Source organism: Poecilia formosa, unplaced genomic scaffold (genome assembly GCF_000485575.1).
Source record: "Poecilia formosa unplaced genomic scaffold, Poecilia_formosa-5.1.2 Scaffold32, whole genome shotgun sequence".
NCBI lineage: Eukaryota > Metazoa > Chordata > Actinopteri > Cyprinodontiformes > Poeciliidae > Poecilia > Poecilia formosa.
In genome coordinates this window covers 2,580,203-2,598,082 of record NW_006799971.1, presented here as the reverse complement: position 1 = coordinate 2,598,082, position 17,880 = coordinate 2,580,203, and the positions used below count along the sequence as shown (strand labels likewise).

Genomic DNA, 17,880 nt, shown 5'->3' with positions numbered 1-17,880 from the left:
TCTCTTGGAAGGACAATAACTTTCCACTAGCAAGTGTTTGTGGACTTGCTGTTTAAAAACAAATTTCAGGGGTTTTAATTGGAAATCTTGCTTATTTTAGTCTTTGATTAAATTGCGATTAATTCATCGCATTTTAATTAATCCATGATTTTACAGACAAAACTATTGCATCAACAATGCCAGGCTGTACCTAAAAATTCATCCTTGTTTTTTTTCTTAGATGAATGGCAGTTTTTTGGGGGGCTCTGTAGACTTGCATTGTTTAAATGCACAGGTTTCTTTAATTAAACTTACTGGGCCGTGAGCATATCTACACTTTTCCCAAGATTGGAGGGGTTCTGATCCGTCTCGTCCCAATCAGGTTTTTTGCCTATGCATTACTGTCCTTTGAAAGAAAATTGGCCTTGGCATGGCAGACCCCAGAGATAAACTGGAGATCAGCCTGATTTGTGCATCTCTAGCTTTATTTGTGTCTTTTGCGTACAGTGACAAAGCGCTACATTAGGATTGGTGTCTCCTTACCGTTTACTGACCCCTCCTCTTCATCTTTTACTGTAATCCTAATCTCTTTGTTGCTTTGCTGATGCAGCTCTTCATTTTCTTCTGGAGTCTCGCAATTCTCCCCATCTGATGCCCGGTCAGGAGTTTCCTCTATCAATGTAAGGACACCACCCGTATGAACATTACATATCAACACTAAAGTTAGATGTACATTTAAAGGGGCAGTATTGTCCAACCATGCTGTGCTATAAAGTGGCACATAATACCACTTTATAGCACAACCAAGTAGCAATGTTACCTTCAGTTGTAATAAGAATACTGCATGTATAGAAATTTGACGCAATACCCCTTGAAATTGGGGTTTGGTGCCCTTAAGAAACTCCTGCTCTTTTTGAAACTCCGCCTCCAGGAAATCATCACAACATTGCTCCTCTATTAACCCTTTAACAACATTTTTACCAGCTTTGCATTGAGAAGTAGCTTGTATAATGAGCTTAGCAGATGCTCAGTTCCACCAGGTGTTTGCTAATTGCTGCTGGCAAGTCTGAAGGAGCTGAGTGCGGGAGGGCTGCTCTGTGAGGCGGAAGCTTGGAAGCTGCTGCTCAGAGGAAGAGCTTTGGCCTTGAAGGACAAACGTCTGGTGGAACACCAGGCGTTTAGCACAGCTTAACATTTGCCATGGGAGATTAAAGGGTTTCTCAAACATGCATGAAAGAATCAAAGTGACACTCCAGGTATATTTTTGATGAGGTAATAACATTATAACATAATGTAAAGCTAAAAAAAAGTGCATTTTACATTATACTGACCCTTTTAATACAGCAAATAATGAGAAGAATATCAAGAATACTTTAAAGTACCGTATAAGGGTTCTTCCTCTTCTTCCTGTTTCACTACAACATTCACATGGGGAGTGGAAATGAGGTTCTCTTCTGGCTGAGGCGATGTGACACAGTTAAGATGCTCTGAGGAAGTAGGCTCAGCAGCATTTGGAGAGGTCTCGCTTTCAGGTACCTTAAAATACAGTTTTGTAAAAAAAAAATTAAATAACTGAGTAAACTAAAGAAACAAATTTCAAAATGCTGTGTCCTGTTACTACTACCTTGCAGACAATGGAGTTAGCCTGGCCCTCCAGGTACGACTTATCTACTGATGCTCGGTTCACTCCTAAGATGACATCAGGGACGGACTCACTCTTGCTCTGCGTACACGACCGGCGGTGGTTTCTTAGAGTTCCCGCTAATGAGAAGTGCCGGCCGCAGTTACCGCAGGTGTATGGTTTCTCTCCTGTGTGGATCCTGGTGTGCCTCCGGAGCTCCCCAGGAGCGACAAACGACTTGTCGCACTGAGAACAGCTATATGGCTTTTCTCCCGTGTGAGTCCTCATGTGTGTGGTGAGCGTCCACTGCTGTGCGAAGGTCTTGCCGCAGTCAGAGCAGTGGTATGGGGTGATACCGGTGTGGAGGCGCTCATGCCTCACCAGTGTTCCAGACAAGGCAAACCGTTTGTCACAGAATGAGCACTGGAAGGGCCTTTCCCCAGTGTGAGTCCGTTGGTGGTCCCTCAACTCAGCCGCTGAGTTGCAGCTCTTCTCGCAGTCCGAGCATGGAAATTTCTTCCTTGTGAAGCCCGCAACTACCTCGCAGTGCATCGCCTCCAGGTGCGTCTTCAAGTGCCAGTGCCGAGAAAAGCTCTTCTGGCAGATGGAGCAGTGGTAAGGCCTCTCGCCCGTGTGAGTCCGCCGATGGAGACGCAGCTCCCCCTGACTGGCAAACCTCTTGGTGCAGAAAGTGCACGGGAACGGCTTTTCGCCCGTGTGGACCCTTTCGTGGATCATGAGGAGCCCTTTCTCTGGAAATCTCTTTTCGCACATGGAGCAAGGGAAGGGCCTCTCTCCTGAGTGAGTGCGCAGATGCCGCTGAAGCTTAGAGGCGTAAGGAAAGTCTTTCCCACAAACTGAGCAGCTGTGGAGGGATGCTAGCTTTTCACTCTCGCTCTGAATCAATTTCTTGGAGGGAGTCTCTGCAGGTACAACACCTGAGATGGGATTCACTCCTGTGTGAACAAAAGTTAAGGATTAGCACAATATTCAGGAACATTCAGTGGATCCCAGTGTTTCTTTGCATCAATTATTCCACATAATTTTCATGACATTCAAATGAGAAAATGTAATTCTTTTACATTTTCAATTGTGAGTACACAGATACATCGGCCACAATTTTCTAAATTTTGGGAGAGCAACGATTGGCTGATACTTACCTGTGAAACCGATCTTGTCTAACGCTAAAAATCAGCTAGTGTTCCCTTTAGTTCTGTGGTGAGAGAGGGCTGACTGACAAACCCACCCACCAGATCATGTCTGGACTTTCACTATTAGCAACAGTCACCCCAGTGTTGCTAATTAAGCAACTTTGTTGCTGTACTTAGTTCGCTTTCAGTAAAGAAAAAAAAATCGTTATAGGTCAAATTTGGAATCGGTAGGTCAGGCTTTTTTTAAAGCTTTGCTGTCGGCCAGAAAACTACAATCAATGCGCCTCTATTTTCAAAAAGGTTGAGCCGTGTTTTGTTAATAGCCAGTTTTATTGGTCCTACCAAAGGTGCATGCTGATTTATACTATTCAGGGTGTTTTAAACTTCAAATAAAAGAACAGACAAATATTAATCTATTGACAGCCAACTTAACTTTAAGATCTTTATTTACTTACTGACTTCGGAGAACTCCACTTCTTCCCCGTCTGAGTTGATTAGACCACCTACTTCTTGCTCATCTTCGTCAACAAGGACCACCGCTGGTCCAAAGTGGTCAGAGTTCTCTGAACCCATCTCTCAAATATACAATCTAACAAAAGAGAAATCCATGTTTGACTGTAACAATATGGGCAAATAGCTCATTTTGAAGGTGAAGAATAGAAGTTAATATTTTTGTGTCAATACTGTCCAAGTACAACTAGGTAGAAATTTTGAAGTCAGGTGCCAGTAAAATGAAATTTTTAAGATGAAAATTAAAATCAAGAAATTTTGATTCAGTTAACTCAGAATTGTTTATTTTGATGCAACCTGCATTTGACTCTGAATGAATATTTATTTTTTCTTGACATTATTTGATATAGGCAGTGCTGTGAGATTTATTTGACTTGTGCACAATTTATGGTACTGAGGACCTACTGTTAAATATTATTTTACTGATTGCAGGTTTTTCAGTTATCCTTTTGACTGAATAGCTGCTGTATTGTGCCTGCAAATATTTTGTAATGCATGTCTAAATTAGGTGAATTTATTGCCAAATAATTTTTCCATTTTGCCAGATCACATAGCAGCATTTATATCGAAAGCGAAAAATTAACAGCCATTTCACGTGATCGGCAAAGATCGGCCTCATGGGTGATCGGTATCGGTACTTATCCTTTTCTGTAGAGGTTTTCTGTTTCATGTTTTTTTATTTAAAACATGAAAAATAGAAATAAAAGGTATTTAAAAAAAAAATAAATTACACATTTCCTGTAATCTGATATTTTTTGAAAAAGTATAGGTAAGCTATAATCTTTTTTTTTTTTTTTTTTTTTCAAAAACTCAGGTTACATTTGCGCCTCTAAACGAGTTTTAATCAGACGCTTTTAGGGCAAAATTATTTCATTGGATTATAAAGGTTGCAGACCAATGGTTTTGATAAAAGCATATGAAATCACAAAAATGCACCAGCATTCCATATCAAGAATTGGAAATTGATATTTTTCATCTAAACTGATTGAGTTGGGATTATTATTACGAAGAATGGACAAAAGTTTTAAAGCTTGTACAAACACAAATCACAATGAGTATCGTTGCAATTGCAGTTTAGGGTATTTTGACAAATTATAGACTTAGGGCATGGAGGTTAAATTTAAAGGCAAGCCACACTCTTCAGATGTCTCTTTTTAAAAAATAAAGAAAATTAATGAATTAAAAAACAGTGTGTCATTCTCCTTTCAACTTAACAAATCCTACGGAAACATATAGAAGTTTGTGACTGTAAAGGTTCAGAATGTAAACAAGTTAAAGGGTGTCGGTAGTTTAGTGAAGCGCTGTTGTTTTCTCCACCCTGGAGGACATCCACGGTCCTGCTCAAGGGCAGCCAGACAGGGAACAGGAGGTGTTGTGGATGGAAGAGTGACTCGAAACGACACGCGCAACCTTCCTCGCGTCACAAATCTGATGGAAAGGTGTCACCTGTATTTTCTGGGACTTTGATAATTCAACGTAAAGAGAGCAGCTAGCCCAGTAGCATTAGCTCCAGGTTGCTAATTATGCATATCTGCTGCCTCATTTCTACTGTTTTCAATAAATTAAATGACTAACCTGTTGGAGTACAAAACTCTCTAATGGAATAAGGGGGATAAATACACAACACCCTCAGCAGACGTAGTGAGCTGAGCAGACAGTAATTGACCTGTAAATGAGTTTTAATCGTGACAGCGGCGGTCACCACCAAGCTGGTCAGCGACCACCTCCTCCTGCTCTGGGGGGGGGAGGACCGCTGATAGCCAGCTATCGGAGACATGGGTGGCGTTTCACGGCATCATTTATCTTAACAAGCAGTTAATAATAACCTACATTTTGACAAAAAAAATTAAATGACATTAATCATCACAGCCCGCTAGAAATTCACCAGATTTCTACAAAACCCCCCTCTCAGATGTGGATAACACTCGCTAACTCGACTAGCTAACGACAGACAATGGACATGTTGACCAACCTCTGCATAGATTGTTCCCTCGGGTAAAAGGAGTCGCTTCGAAATAGTTTAATGCGACGAAACGGCAATAAGTGTGTTAACGCGTCAGGTCAGTGCTCAGGGTGCTAAAACGGTGCGTCAAATGATTGTAAACAAACAAATGAGTCACGTTAGAAAAACGGCTGATGACAACACTTTCAGCTTGAGTTGGTGTTAGAGACCCTCAAAACTTCCGGTTATCACAATAAAAGCCCCAAACAGCACAACAATGCGTTTATTCCTAAAGCTCTGTAGCGGACAGTAGGCAAATGTGGGCAAGTAAATGGAGCAAATTAAAAGACGGCTTTATAATGTTTGTATTAGAGGTCTTTCTATCTTCATTTATAAAATGTTTATTTGTCTCAAATCTATCAAAAAAAGTTATTTTAAATAACTCCTGCTAAACTAATTGCATACTGTACAGACAGAAATAAGAGAAATACATTTGCATTCTCAGAATCAAAACTTTGACAATTCAAATTAAAATTCAATGATTGTATTTTAAGGCAATCTTTTTGATGTGTGCTGGCGTTTCTCTTTGATGATGGGCTTCAAAATTGAGGTTGGAAAGCCCCCTTGCCATAACCCTAATCTTTAGGTCAACATAGAAGAATGACTACATCTTAATCTGCCAGAGGTAATAATACCAGTCTTAACTATTATTAAAATAATATTATATCTATAAATACTGTACTCATGACTTTTTAAGACCTAAAAATAAGGCCTTAAAACTTGTATACTTGCATAGCACTTTATCTACTCCAGAGGACTCTAAAGTGCTTTACACTACATTAAGTTATTCACCCATTTATCCACTGGAAACTACACTGCAGGACCATCTGCCCTGGAGCAGTCTGACAGAAGCGAACTCTGTGACCTTTTAAAACACAGCAGAGTCCCTTCAATATCTAAAAAAAAACTGCTTAAAATTTGTAAAACAGGACTAAAGCCTTACAAAGGCAATATTTCTCTCCATCTTTTATAAACACTATTACTTTATATGAAGAAAACAAAATCACAGATGTGTTTCTAACAAAAGTTTGTATTTCAACAATAAGGAGTTTAAAATAACATCGATGTAGTGCATTTTTTTTATAAACACGTAGTGTATTTGGCATGCAGTTTACAAAAGGCACTAAAATAGAACAAAAGAGCTACCAGCGAAGAGGAAGCATTAAGACGTAGGCACAAAACATGAAAACACACGACATAGAAAACACAGTAAGTCTACAAACTGTTCCCCAGCTCAGAAACCACCTCAATTCTAGACGGTAGGAACGGAAGATAGAAGACTAAAGAGCAGTTTACTGTGACACCGCTAATAAGAATGCGTGAACAGAAGTATTGTCAGATTTCCAGCTTGTTCTGTTGTTTGGGTCTGCCAAGTTGCCTGGTTGGTCCCATTCGCCTGCCGGCGTGCGTCCGCTGGTGCTGCCGAAGCCCCTGGCGGTATATGAAACTCTTCTCGCACTCCCCGCACTTGTAGGGTCTTTCCCCGGTGTGGAGCCTGTGGTGGACCTTCAGCTCCTCGGCTCGGGAGTAGCCTTTCCCACAGACGCTGCAGACAAACGGCCTGTCTTTGATGTGGGTCTGGTAGTGCGCGTTCAGGTAGGAGTTAATCTGAAACTTCTTCCCGCAGATGGAGCAGGCGTACGGCCTCTCCCCAGAGTGCTGCATCTCGTGGAGCTTGAGGGAAGACGCCGTGTGGAAACCGCGGCCGCAGAGCGAGCAGAGGAAAGGCCGCTCGCCTGTGTGGATGCGCTGGTGAATCTGGATGTAGCTCTCGTTGATGAACATCTTGCCGCAGTCTGGGCACGAGTAGCGCTTCTCCTTGACATGGCTCTTCATGTGCGTCTCCAGTTTGTCTTTGTCGTCGAATTGAACGCAGCAGCGGCGGCAGAAGAGGAACCGTGACGCTCTGCGCTCGGCCGTCTCTGACTCGGCCTCGCTGTGCGTCGTGACATGGTGCGCCTGCAAAGCCGACTGGCTTTCGCAGTCCTTCCCGCATTCCAGGCAGTGGAGGGACGAACGGATCTTTGATTCTCCTGGCAGGGACTTCAGATATTCTGAGAGTTCGGACGCGGAGGGATTCACCTCGTCCTCGAAGTCCACAGCGTCTTTTCGACCTTGGGAAGGAAAAAGCAAACAATCATCCTTCATTCATCAGAAAGTTTTATATAGACTCTGTATGCCAGTAAAGTCTCATAAAATACTGTCACTACATGGTGACAGTTTTAACAGATATGTAAATAAACATTACATACTGCACCTTTAAGACCTAACTGTCACGATCCGTGTTTCTGTGTGTTTATTTTTGAGTTCTCTGTGTTCAGTCCTGTTTTCCTGAGTCTCTGTCCTGTCCCCCCGTTGATTGTCTCCCAGGTGTGTCTCATTCCCTTGATTACCCCGTGTGTATTTAAACCCACCTGTTGTCTGTGTTCCTCGTCGGGTCGTTGTCGTTTGTCTACTGTGTCTTATGTTCGCGCCAGTTGTACTGCTTAGTCCTGGTTTGTGTTAGCTCTCGTCTCCAAGTCCTGTTTATCAGTTGCTACCGGTATTTGGCTGTGTGCCTGTCTCTCTGCCGTGCTGCCTGTGTTTGGACTGTTTGAGCATCTTCATCATTAAATATCTTCATCATCATCATCACTATAACCTGGGTCTCAGCGTCTCTCCTCACCACCAGCAACCGCACTTCATGACACTAACAATCAAAATCACTGATATAAACACTTTAAATATACACACAGAGGGCGTGTGTAATGGCTCTTTCATTAATGAATTTCACCTTTTGAATATGATTACAGAAATAAACTTTCTGATGATCTTCCAATGGATTGATATGCACCTGTAAAGAACTGTTGAATCTCTCACCAAGGTGGACTTTGTAGTGCGTTTTGAGATTCCCCTTCTGGTTGAAGCCCCGCCCACAGATGGAGCAGCAGTACGGTTTTTCCCCCGTGTGGATCAGCTCGTGCCGCTCCAGTTTGTATGCGTGGGGAAACTGTTTGCTGCAAACGGAGCAGCGGTACTCGATTTTCTCCCTGGGCTGTTTCAGGAGCTCCGGGGGGATTTCTATCGGCACACGCGATGCCTTCCTCCGAGGATGCCTCTTCCCTGTAAGGAAGGAATGATGGTCAAGTAAAGTTGGTAAAAAACAAAGAGATGCCAACCAGACCTGCTCCAACAAGTGCTTATTGTGCCATTTCGCCTCAATGTGTGTTCCAAACCTGAAAAACCAGCTGGTTCATTCCCTGAAGTCAGAATTCCAACTCGTTTCACATTTAACACGACTAACTCATAAAACAGACAATTGCAGGAATTACCTGTTCACCTGCTGTTCCCACAGTTTGTTTTACAAAACAAACTGTGACACACACACACCATCTGTTTCAGTGAGCATGTCCTTGCATTACTGTTTAAAATAGACAGAAATATAATCTTATTCAGTAATCTAGAACGTTACTGAAAACTTAATTTAACTCAGTTTACTAAGTGAAACATTATATAAATTAATCACACAGAAACTGATGTTTTCAGGCCATTATTTCTGTTAATTTAATAATAAACTTCAATAAAAGAAGCTGAATTCATGCGAATACACTTAAATCCAGAGTGCAACATAATTTTTGATGATTTCACATGGCAAATATCCTTGACGCGTCATGGTTAGCATAAAAATAACATGGTTTTCTACCTAAGATGAAACTAAATATTTACTTTTATAAATAGGATTGATGCAGTTTTTTTTAAATGTCAGTTTCCAGTTATTTGCCATAATTAAAAAAAACAAACAAACAAACAAAAAAAACAGTTTGAAAAGTCAAAAATTTGTCAGAAAAACTCAGGATTTTTCTAGTAAGGAAAAGAAGAAGAAAAAAGTTTCAGAAGCTGAAATTGAGATTTATCTCAGAAAATTTGAAGAAAAAAAAATCTTGGACATTTCTGAGTTTCAATAGTCAAACATTTTTGACTTTTGGAAATTTGTCCATTTTCTTTTTCTTTCAAATTTCTAAAAAATTTTCTAGCAACTTTTCAGACACAGAAATATTGAATTTTGACATTTTTTTTGCCCTACTTGAGCACCTACCCACGCCATTATTGTTTTAAAAAGGTACTTGATGATTATTTGACATTTTATAGTCACAACATCTGTCTTTAGTGGCAGATAAAAGATAAAATAAATTATTTAAAAAATAGAAACTGGACAACCGTATAGTAAATGTACACACTTTCTTTTCCCCTCAGCGAACAAATTAGAACACTTTGCCAGCATGAATATATTTACTTCTCTTACCAGTAGAAACATTTTCATTTTCTCCTTCAGCAGAATGTTTGGCATCTTTTTTCTGTAACGGTTGCTTTGCTGTAACAAGAAAAGAGATCCTGCTGTAAAGAAATCATGAACAACACTAGCATAAACCATTTTACAACTTCTGTTTATGAGAAAATTATCAACAGAGTAAAGCAAAAACTGGGAAAGGTTTTAATTCCTCTGCAGATTAATGGATAAAAGAGGACTGGTTGAGGAATAAGACACCTGGAACTCCTCTGATTAATATTTCACCGGTTCTTCTAAAACCCCAACATTACAATACATTAAAATGAACTACACACAAAAAAAGTGAACAAATAACATTTACATCACAATTATTTATTTTATTTTCATGTACTCTGCAACAAATCAAGATTAAAAGTTTTGTGAACTCACCAGTGACACAGAGGGGAGTGTCAGAGTTTATTTCTTCTGGTTCAGCATAGGTGCAAATGTTTCTCCTTCTTCGACTACGTCTTGATACTGTAAGATAAAATAGAGAGACTATGACAAAACAACACATACAATAATGATATTTTGAATTAGACTTGTCCACAAAGTGTCAGGGAGAAGTTTATATACACTTAAAATAGAAATGAATGTAATTCTCATGCTGTTTTTAAACAGGTTTTCTTTTTAAGATGTTGTCTTTTTCTTCCAAATCAATGCGCTCTCTCTAATTAAGGAACACCAAATATCAGTATGTAAATATTTAGTTTAGCTTGAACCGTGTGTGAATTAGAGAAAATCTGGATTCAAACCTAGAAATTAAGATATTTAAAGGAATTAAGATATTTGTGTTAAAGTGATGACTAAAAATAAAAAAGGAAACAGTTCCGAGTCATCTTTAAAAGTCCATAAGTATTCTAAAATGCATGTCCTTGATCGCTGTGCGTATGTTTACGACAGAAACTGTCATAAAGATTCACCTCCTTCAAGTGTCTCTGATTGTCCCTCACACAGCAGTGGAGATTGAGAAACCTGTCTTCGGACTCTTCTCCTTGCTGTAACAAAGACAGACAAAAATCACCCACTTTTACACTGCATGTCAATTTAAATAAAACAATATCTCAATGTCCATTTGCACTTGTGGCACTTTCCTGTTTCCAATCACCTACCGGAGTTTAAAGGAACACGCTCTGCTTTGTCTGGGTTTGCCAAAGGTCGCCCTCTGACCTTTTTCGCTCGTCTCCGTCGCGTTCTTGCTAAAAATTAAGAAGAGAACAACCTCAAAGCCAAATCAAGTTTTCTTTCGGCATATTTATGCATTTTCATCTAATGTCGTGTTTACCAGGATGTGAAGTAGAGATCCTCGTCGTCCTCTTGCTTTCCTCTTCCTGTTCCTCTTCCTCGTTTTCTTCCTCGTCTCCAACAACTTCCATGATGAGAGCTGGACTGCTGCAGTCCCTAGAGTTTAGAGAATCCACCAGGATGACTTCCTGTTTGGCACAATCATTTAAAAAAAAAAAAAAAGCAAAACATCAGTTTGTTATCAGAGAACAAAAGTGCATTTTATATTTGTATGAACATGGCATTAAATTATGATGGTGGAAGACAAATGGTAGTTGAAACCAAATATCTACATCCTCAGTTATAAAAAAAAAAACCTGACATTGTCCTCTCTGACATTATGGGAGAAGCATTATGTAAAAGTATGTCAATCTTTTTTTGAGCTCTACATCATGTTATAATTTTATTCCCTCATCAAAAACATACCTGGAGTTTTGCTTTGTTTCTTCAAACTAGCCAGCAGAAATTAGCAGGTGGAGCTGCATCTGCTGAGCTCATTATACTTATTGCTGGTAAAATGTTATGAAAGGGTTAATCGAGCAGCCATGTTGTGATGACTTCCTGAAGGCGGCGTTTTAGAAAGAGCAGGAGTTTCTTAAAGAGACAGAGGCCCAATTTCAAGTCGATAAATTAGGTACCCAAATTTCTTTTAAGTGATATTTGATATATAGCATTTTTATAATAATTGAAAGTAGTAATATTGTTGCTTGATTGTGCAATAAAATGATACTATATGACTGGAAAACACATAATACCGCCTCTTTAAATCAGACTGGATTTCTTACTTTAGGACGTTTAGTTTTCTGAAAAGCCAGAACAGTTGGTGAAATGATTCTTTTCACCAACTTCACATTCTGTCTGTCTGTCCGTGCAGCCCTGGATGTTCTGGAGTTAAAAAGTTACCTTCTCAGACTGAGAAACCTCTGTGCAATCAGACTCTTGGTCAGAAACGTTTCCTGCAAAAATGGATAAAGAAGAGACATACAAGGGATTAAGAGGAAAACTAAAGTATTTGCGAGATTAACCCTGGGTCCTGGCCTTTTGTGTTGGAATAAGAGGGATCGCTTTGGTAAATAGACTTCCTGTTTACCAAACAGGAAGTCCTCAGCATGGAAGTTAGTTGGTGAAACTAACTAACTGGTGTTAAATGTTGCGTCTTTTAGAAAAAACTTAAAACTAAAGTGAAACTAACTAATTCCATAATAAAAAATAGCCACTATTGTTTATAGTGGTTATTGTGGCGACAGGGAAGCCCATCACTTCCCTGTTGTACTTAACTGAAACTTTTATACGATCCTGAATATACTGCAGAATAGTATATCAACTGCATCAACATTTTCTGTGAAGGAAGGAACTCAAAAGATAAAAGATCGACTGATCTATCTAAAACTACAAACATAAATATATTTCATTGGAATTCAATATGAAAGACCCACATAAGGTGGTATACAATTGTGAAGTAGAAAGGAAATTATACGACTCAAAACATTTTCTATCAAATAAAAAACTGAAAAGTGCTGTGTGCAAAAGTATTCAGCCCCCTTTTCTCCACGTACAACCAACTGTGTTCAGAAGTCGCCTGATGACTGCTAACGATGACACACACAGAGTCCACCTGTGTGTAATCTGATCCCAGTACAAATCCAGCTGCTCTGTAACAGCCCCAGATGTTGGTCTACAGAATATTGGGAGAATATTGGGGGTGTTTTCCACGTTTGGTACCGACAGACGTCCACTGCTACTTTGAAAATGTTTCAGAAAATTCACATATGCAGCAAACTGGGTGCTACGTGTGTAGCGAACTTGTAAATCAACTTACTTCCATCCCATGTCACCTCTTCTCCGTCCGAGTTGATTAAACCTCCGATTTGTTCCGCCGGCTCCTGCTCATCCTCCTTTGGTCCGGTCTGAAGCCTGACTGTGAAGTGGAGTGTTCGGTCATTCAGGCTTGCAGAGGCCATCTTTGGGTCAGAGGAATACTGAGCACAGAGCACACGTAGCATCAAGAAGTGAAGCCAAAATGTCATCTTTAGACAATTACAAAACTTAATGCAATTCATCAACGGACCTTCTGCAGAAAGTTATTTTTATATTTGTATGTCATGTTTTATTTTACTATGAAATGATTTCAATACTCTTTGGAAAATGCTTTTATATTGGCAGCTACAGAAGACGATAGAGCTTTACTATCATTAATGTAATCACTGAAACTTAACTTTGACTTTTACGTTTTGTTCCTGATACTAAAAACTTCAGTTAGAAAATAGTCAATAATTTGCAAAATATTGACTATAAAACTCTCTATCAATTACTTGGGAGTTTTATATGAAAATAAAATAGTCTACAACTACAGATATTCTTTCATACACTTTGATATAATACTTTAATTTGTCCTGATCAGACACTGAAAGCAAAAATAAAACTCCCTTGTGAGGCTGCAAACAATCCAAACTCAGTCTTTTCGTTACTGTGAAGTTATAAAGAGCAGTTGCAGGCCTGGACTTTTCTAGTAAACCATGACACACAGCCAAACACTGGACATAGAAATGAAATTTTATATGAAGTCATGACTTTGTCAAATAATATTTTGCTCTGCTTGTATCAAACTAAATACATCCCAGAGCAGCTTAAAAATAAAAAAACATTTCAGTACTCAATGAAGATTGATTTCAACCTGCAACCAGTGGGAAAACTAACATTGTGATATTTTACATTTTGTGCTGTACAGAACATGTAAGACTTTTTATAAAATTATCTGGACAAAGGTGATGTTTGGCTAAGCATTTTCATATATTCTTTCTATAAAAAGGGTGTAGCTCCACAATAAATCAATAATATACAATAGACAGGTGATCAGTATCAATAGATATTACACCTGATTGAATTTTCAATCATTTCTCGGAACTCTGATCTGGAACCGCACAGCATTCTGGGACATGTAGGCAGAGGAAAGGCTTCAGCCACACAACCTCTCCAAACCAGCTAAGCTAGATTGATGGCATCAGTTCATTTGCTCTTTGGTTACCTAGCAACAACCTGTTGAGTAACTTGCGCGGCAGCAGTTTCAGGTTTTGCCACTGTGCTTCATAAGTGCTTAAAAATAAAAAAAAACAACAGCTTGGAGATAAAACTATGGATAAAACAGGAAATGTCACGCCACCCATTTGGCAGTATTTCAGATATTTAAAACAAAAAGCTAATTGATAATTATTGATATTGACTGATGTGAAACGCTTATATCGTGATATGTTTTTTCAGCCATATCGTACATTCCTAAAAAAGTAGTATGGCAATGTTTGACAAAAAAAAGATAAAAAAAAAAAGATTGAATACTTTAAGTTTTTTTTGCACTCTGTGACTCCAAATTTTCTAAGGAGATTACTGTGAATATATAACTGCAGTGGTGGATCTTATCACATCCTGTTTAAGTGTTATTGTTTCTATAAACTCAAACCAGTGCTATAAAACTATCATTCTAAAACAATAAACATATAAACTGTTTGAGGCCCAGAGTTAAATAAATTATTTTAAAAAACTGGCCCACAGGTTTCATACAGTTTGATACGGTGCTGATTTTTCTGGACGATGTAGTTCTTCTGTTGCATTTGAAGACGTGCTACCCTCCTCTTCCTCAGATGTTCTCAGGCTGGATTTCATGTCGGGTTTGGGACTCGGCGAGACGTCCCGTACTGGGCAGCAGAACGGCTTTTCTCTGGCGTTTTGGCACCGACAGACATTTTCTCCTTCATCCCCATCAGAATGACAGAGTTTCTGGTTAGAGGCCGTGAGCGTGCGTCTCTGCTCTCCGTCATGTGGCTCAGGACTCTGATTGTCCAGCTGGTCTGGATGTTCACTCTGATGCGCCTTTACTCCATATGGAGCACAACTCTCCTTCCCAAGTGCCATAAGGCGAGGAAAACCAGCGCCTGGAGGGTTTCTGTTCTTCCCTTCCTCTGAACCGAGGCTCTCATCTGAATTTCATAAAGGGCATCAGAAGAAAAAGTACCAGTAAGCAACCACGTGTTCAGAGTAAAGACTTTAGCTTAGCTAATCAAAAGGAAGATGATAAGATCTCGACAGCTAAAGCCCTCTCCATAGGACCCCGCTTAAATAAGAATATATACATTTCCGGTTTTCCCACTCACAGTTTTCACTCACAGTCCAGCTCTCCTCTTCCTCTTTGATGATGACTTGGATCTCTGATGTGTCACAGGGGCAGCCGGGGCTTCCTGCCGCTTCTCTCTCCTGCTGCTGCCTAGCCGTCTGCCCACAACGGTTTTCATTCAGACCGAGCAACAATGGATCTTGAAGTCCAGGATCCTAATTGAATCAAGAAAAACAATTGTTGAAATTTTTCAATCAACACCTAATGGTGGACAGAAAGGAGTAATGCTGCTATTGCTAATATTGCTAATGGAGATGTTAGCAACATTTTCAAGAGATTCATGTCAAAACCAAGGATTTCATTTCAAAGTGCATTAAAGAGGCAGCATCATGTGTTTTCCAGCCACATACTGACTTTTTATAGTACAATCAAGCAACTATGTTAACTGCAGTTTTTATATAAAAATTCTACATATAAAATATGACTAAAGAAATTTGACTTTGTAATTTAACCCCTTGAAATTGGGCCTGTCTTTAAAAAAAAACAACTCTTTTTTGATTAAGTCATCACAACATGGCTCCTCTATTAACCCTTTAACAACATTTTTACCAGCGTTGAACTGAGAAATAACTCTTATAATGAGCTCAACAGAGGCGCAGTTTCACCAGGTATTTGCTAATTGCTGCTGGCTCGTCTGAAGGAGCTAAATAGGGAGTTGTGGAGGAAGCCTGCTCTGTGAGGCAGAAGCTCAGAAGCTTGGAAACTACAGTTTGAAGGAGGAGCTTCTTCCTTGAAGGCGGAGCTATGTCCACCTTGGTGTTTTACAGAGATGGAGATTAAAGGATTTATGAGACTTTCATGAAAGAGCAAAGAATACACTCCAGGTATGTTTTTGATGTGAGAACAACAACATGAAAGCTGTTTTTACATAATATAATAACCTTGCACACAAACCAAGATTGTGTAGGAAATTATGAAGAGGAACAGAGTTTTAAAACCTCAAATACTTAAGAATTTTATAATTCTGGGCTTGCATTAAACAGCTTTCACACAAAAGAATCACCACAAACAGCATAATTTCATATTTAGACATTGCCATTAAACATTTTGCAATTTTTCTTCTATGAATGTTCTTCGTTTGTCAGGGGTTACAATAAATATCAGTTAGCTGAGTTGCAATATTTCTCAGAATTGACACGCTAACATTTTCATTTCAACCTGTTTTTTTTTTCTTTTCTTTTTTTGGCTTTATTTAAACCAATGGCAAGTACACAACAAACAAAAGAAGTATACAGAAGAACACAGCATTTACATGAATAACCAGGTGAGTTAATTATACAAATACATGCAAAGATTTACTTATGGAAATTGTCCTGAGGTAGAGTTTGTTATTGATTTAACATATAGTTCCATATCTTTAGCAAAATGAAGAAAACGTGGCATTTCATAATTATCACATTTATTATTAAAAAAAAAACATTTAGCATTCTCTCTGGGGAATTTAGTTATACAAAATATGTTCCCATTTTTTAAAAAATCCCTCAAAATATTATGAACAAAACCTGTTAACCTCCTTCCAAAACCTGCTGTGTTAAAGGGCAGGGCCAAAAAAAAGAAGTTACGGTTTCTGGAAGTATGGCCTTAGCCTCTATAATCACTACCTTCCCTGCCAAAGTTTAAGTCTTATAAGTCTAAACGTATGGCATCTTTTTAGTTTGGGTGAAGTGATGAAAATGTGCACTTATATATTGAAAAAAAGTGAAGTAAAATAAATCTTTGTCTTATAATACGACCTAAACGACAATGGCATGCGAATTACTCACTACTCATAATCTAGCTACCATTTACAAAGTGACCGAGCTTCAACCTGTGACTATATTGCTTCAGGTGTTAAGTTTACATCGGATTTAGATTAAATTAGCGACATCCTATTCGGCCCCATTAGTTCGCCTGCAGCCTGGACTTCCTAAATAACACTAATTATCACTTTTAAGCTTACTGTTTACTCTGCTGAATGAATGAATCCAGGTTGACAACAGAAACAACATATTTCTCATCTTCCAACATGGTTAACCAAGCTAGTTAACTGTAACTGTTTGGCTAATTCCAAACAAACCACAGCTCCGCTGACGACGTTACCTCGAACATGCTGCGCTGTGGGAGCCAGCGACGGAGGACGTCATAGGAAAACCCGGGATATAAACGGGGGTTACAGCCAGCTTGGAGCGGTGTGTCAGATGTAAGCAGCAGCTGTCAGGTCCCATGAACTAGTCTGTGCTGCTTGCTTTTTTATTTATTTATTTATTTTAAGTCGGCCTTCCTCTTCAGCTCCCTCCTCTTCTTCGAGGCTTTAGGTATCTTTATCACTGCTTACTGCCTCCTGCTTTTAGTCTTCCGAGGTTTGTTTGAACGCATCATTTCAGCCCGATTTGCATCCTTCTGTCTGGCAGATTTAGTTACGTCGTCTCCTTTGTTCTACGTGTGGAGAAATAAATTTAGGTTCATGTAATGAAGTCAATGAAATTATTAATATTTCTTTTTAAAATATCTCTTATTTTTTGGCGTTTGCTAAAAAGTTGGCTGTTTTTGGCTAAGATGTATTTTAAGACTTTAAGAATTAACATTATGAGTGGATTTCTTCAAATTAAAAACTAGCCATGTAGCCAAAGACTGAAAAAAAACATAATTCTATTTGAATGTTTACCTAAAGTTATCTGAAGACAAATAATGCAGTCATATTTAACAAATTACAAATTGTTTTGAAATGATTTGTCAGATTAAAAGTATCTTTAATACTTAAAACCTTAGTAATTTTGATCAAGCTAAGATTAGTATTGCAATGTTTTTTTTCTTTATTAGTCTGATGTAATATTCTACTTCTAAATGTGTTGTTTTCATTAACTGAATAGAAAATTATCATAA

The 17,880-nt window shown here is 38.9% G+C and overlaps 1 protein-coding gene across 1 annotated transcript in view; it reads right to left on the bottom strand.

Annotated features, from left to right (window-relative positions):
• Positions 1 to 17,369, bottom strand: part of LOC103136445 (zinc finger protein 91-like) — a 24,881-nt gene extending 7,512 nt beyond the window's left edge. Inside the window, exons 1-16 of the mRNA XM_007549709.2 lie at positions 17,098 to 17,369; positions 14,999 to 15,173; positions 14,409 to 14,824; positions 12,673 to 12,832; positions 11,757 to 11,809; positions 10,855 to 11,002; positions 10,682 to 10,768; positions 10,493 to 10,567; positions 9,960 to 10,046; positions 9,546 to 9,614; positions 8,123 to 8,365; positions 6,602 to 7,377; positions 3,207 to 3,324; positions 1,604 to 2,556; positions 1,362 to 1,515; positions 523 to 651 (exon numbers count right to left, since the gene is read on the bottom strand). Of these exons, the coding sequence (XP_007549771.2) occupies positions 523 to 651; positions 1,362 to 1,515; positions 1,604 to 2,556; positions 3,207 to 3,324; positions 6,602 to 7,377; positions 8,123 to 8,365; positions 9,546 to 9,614; positions 9,960 to 10,046; positions 10,493 to 10,567; positions 10,682 to 10,768; positions 10,855 to 11,002; positions 11,757 to 11,809; positions 12,673 to 12,832; positions 14,409 to 14,824; positions 14,999 to 15,173; positions 17,098 to 17,106 (3,652 nt within the window). The 5' untranslated portion in view covers positions 17,107 to 17,369. The remainder of the gene's footprint in view (positions 1 to 522; positions 652 to 1,361; positions 1,516 to 1,603; positions 2,557 to 3,206; positions 3,325 to 6,601; positions 7,378 to 8,122; positions 8,366 to 9,545; positions 9,615 to 9,959; positions 10,047 to 10,492; positions 10,568 to 10,681; positions 10,769 to 10,854; positions 11,003 to 11,756; positions 11,810 to 12,672; positions 12,833 to 14,408; positions 14,825 to 14,998; positions 15,174 to 17,097) is intronic.
• Between the last annotated feature and the right edge of the window lie 511 nt (positions 17,370 to 17,880).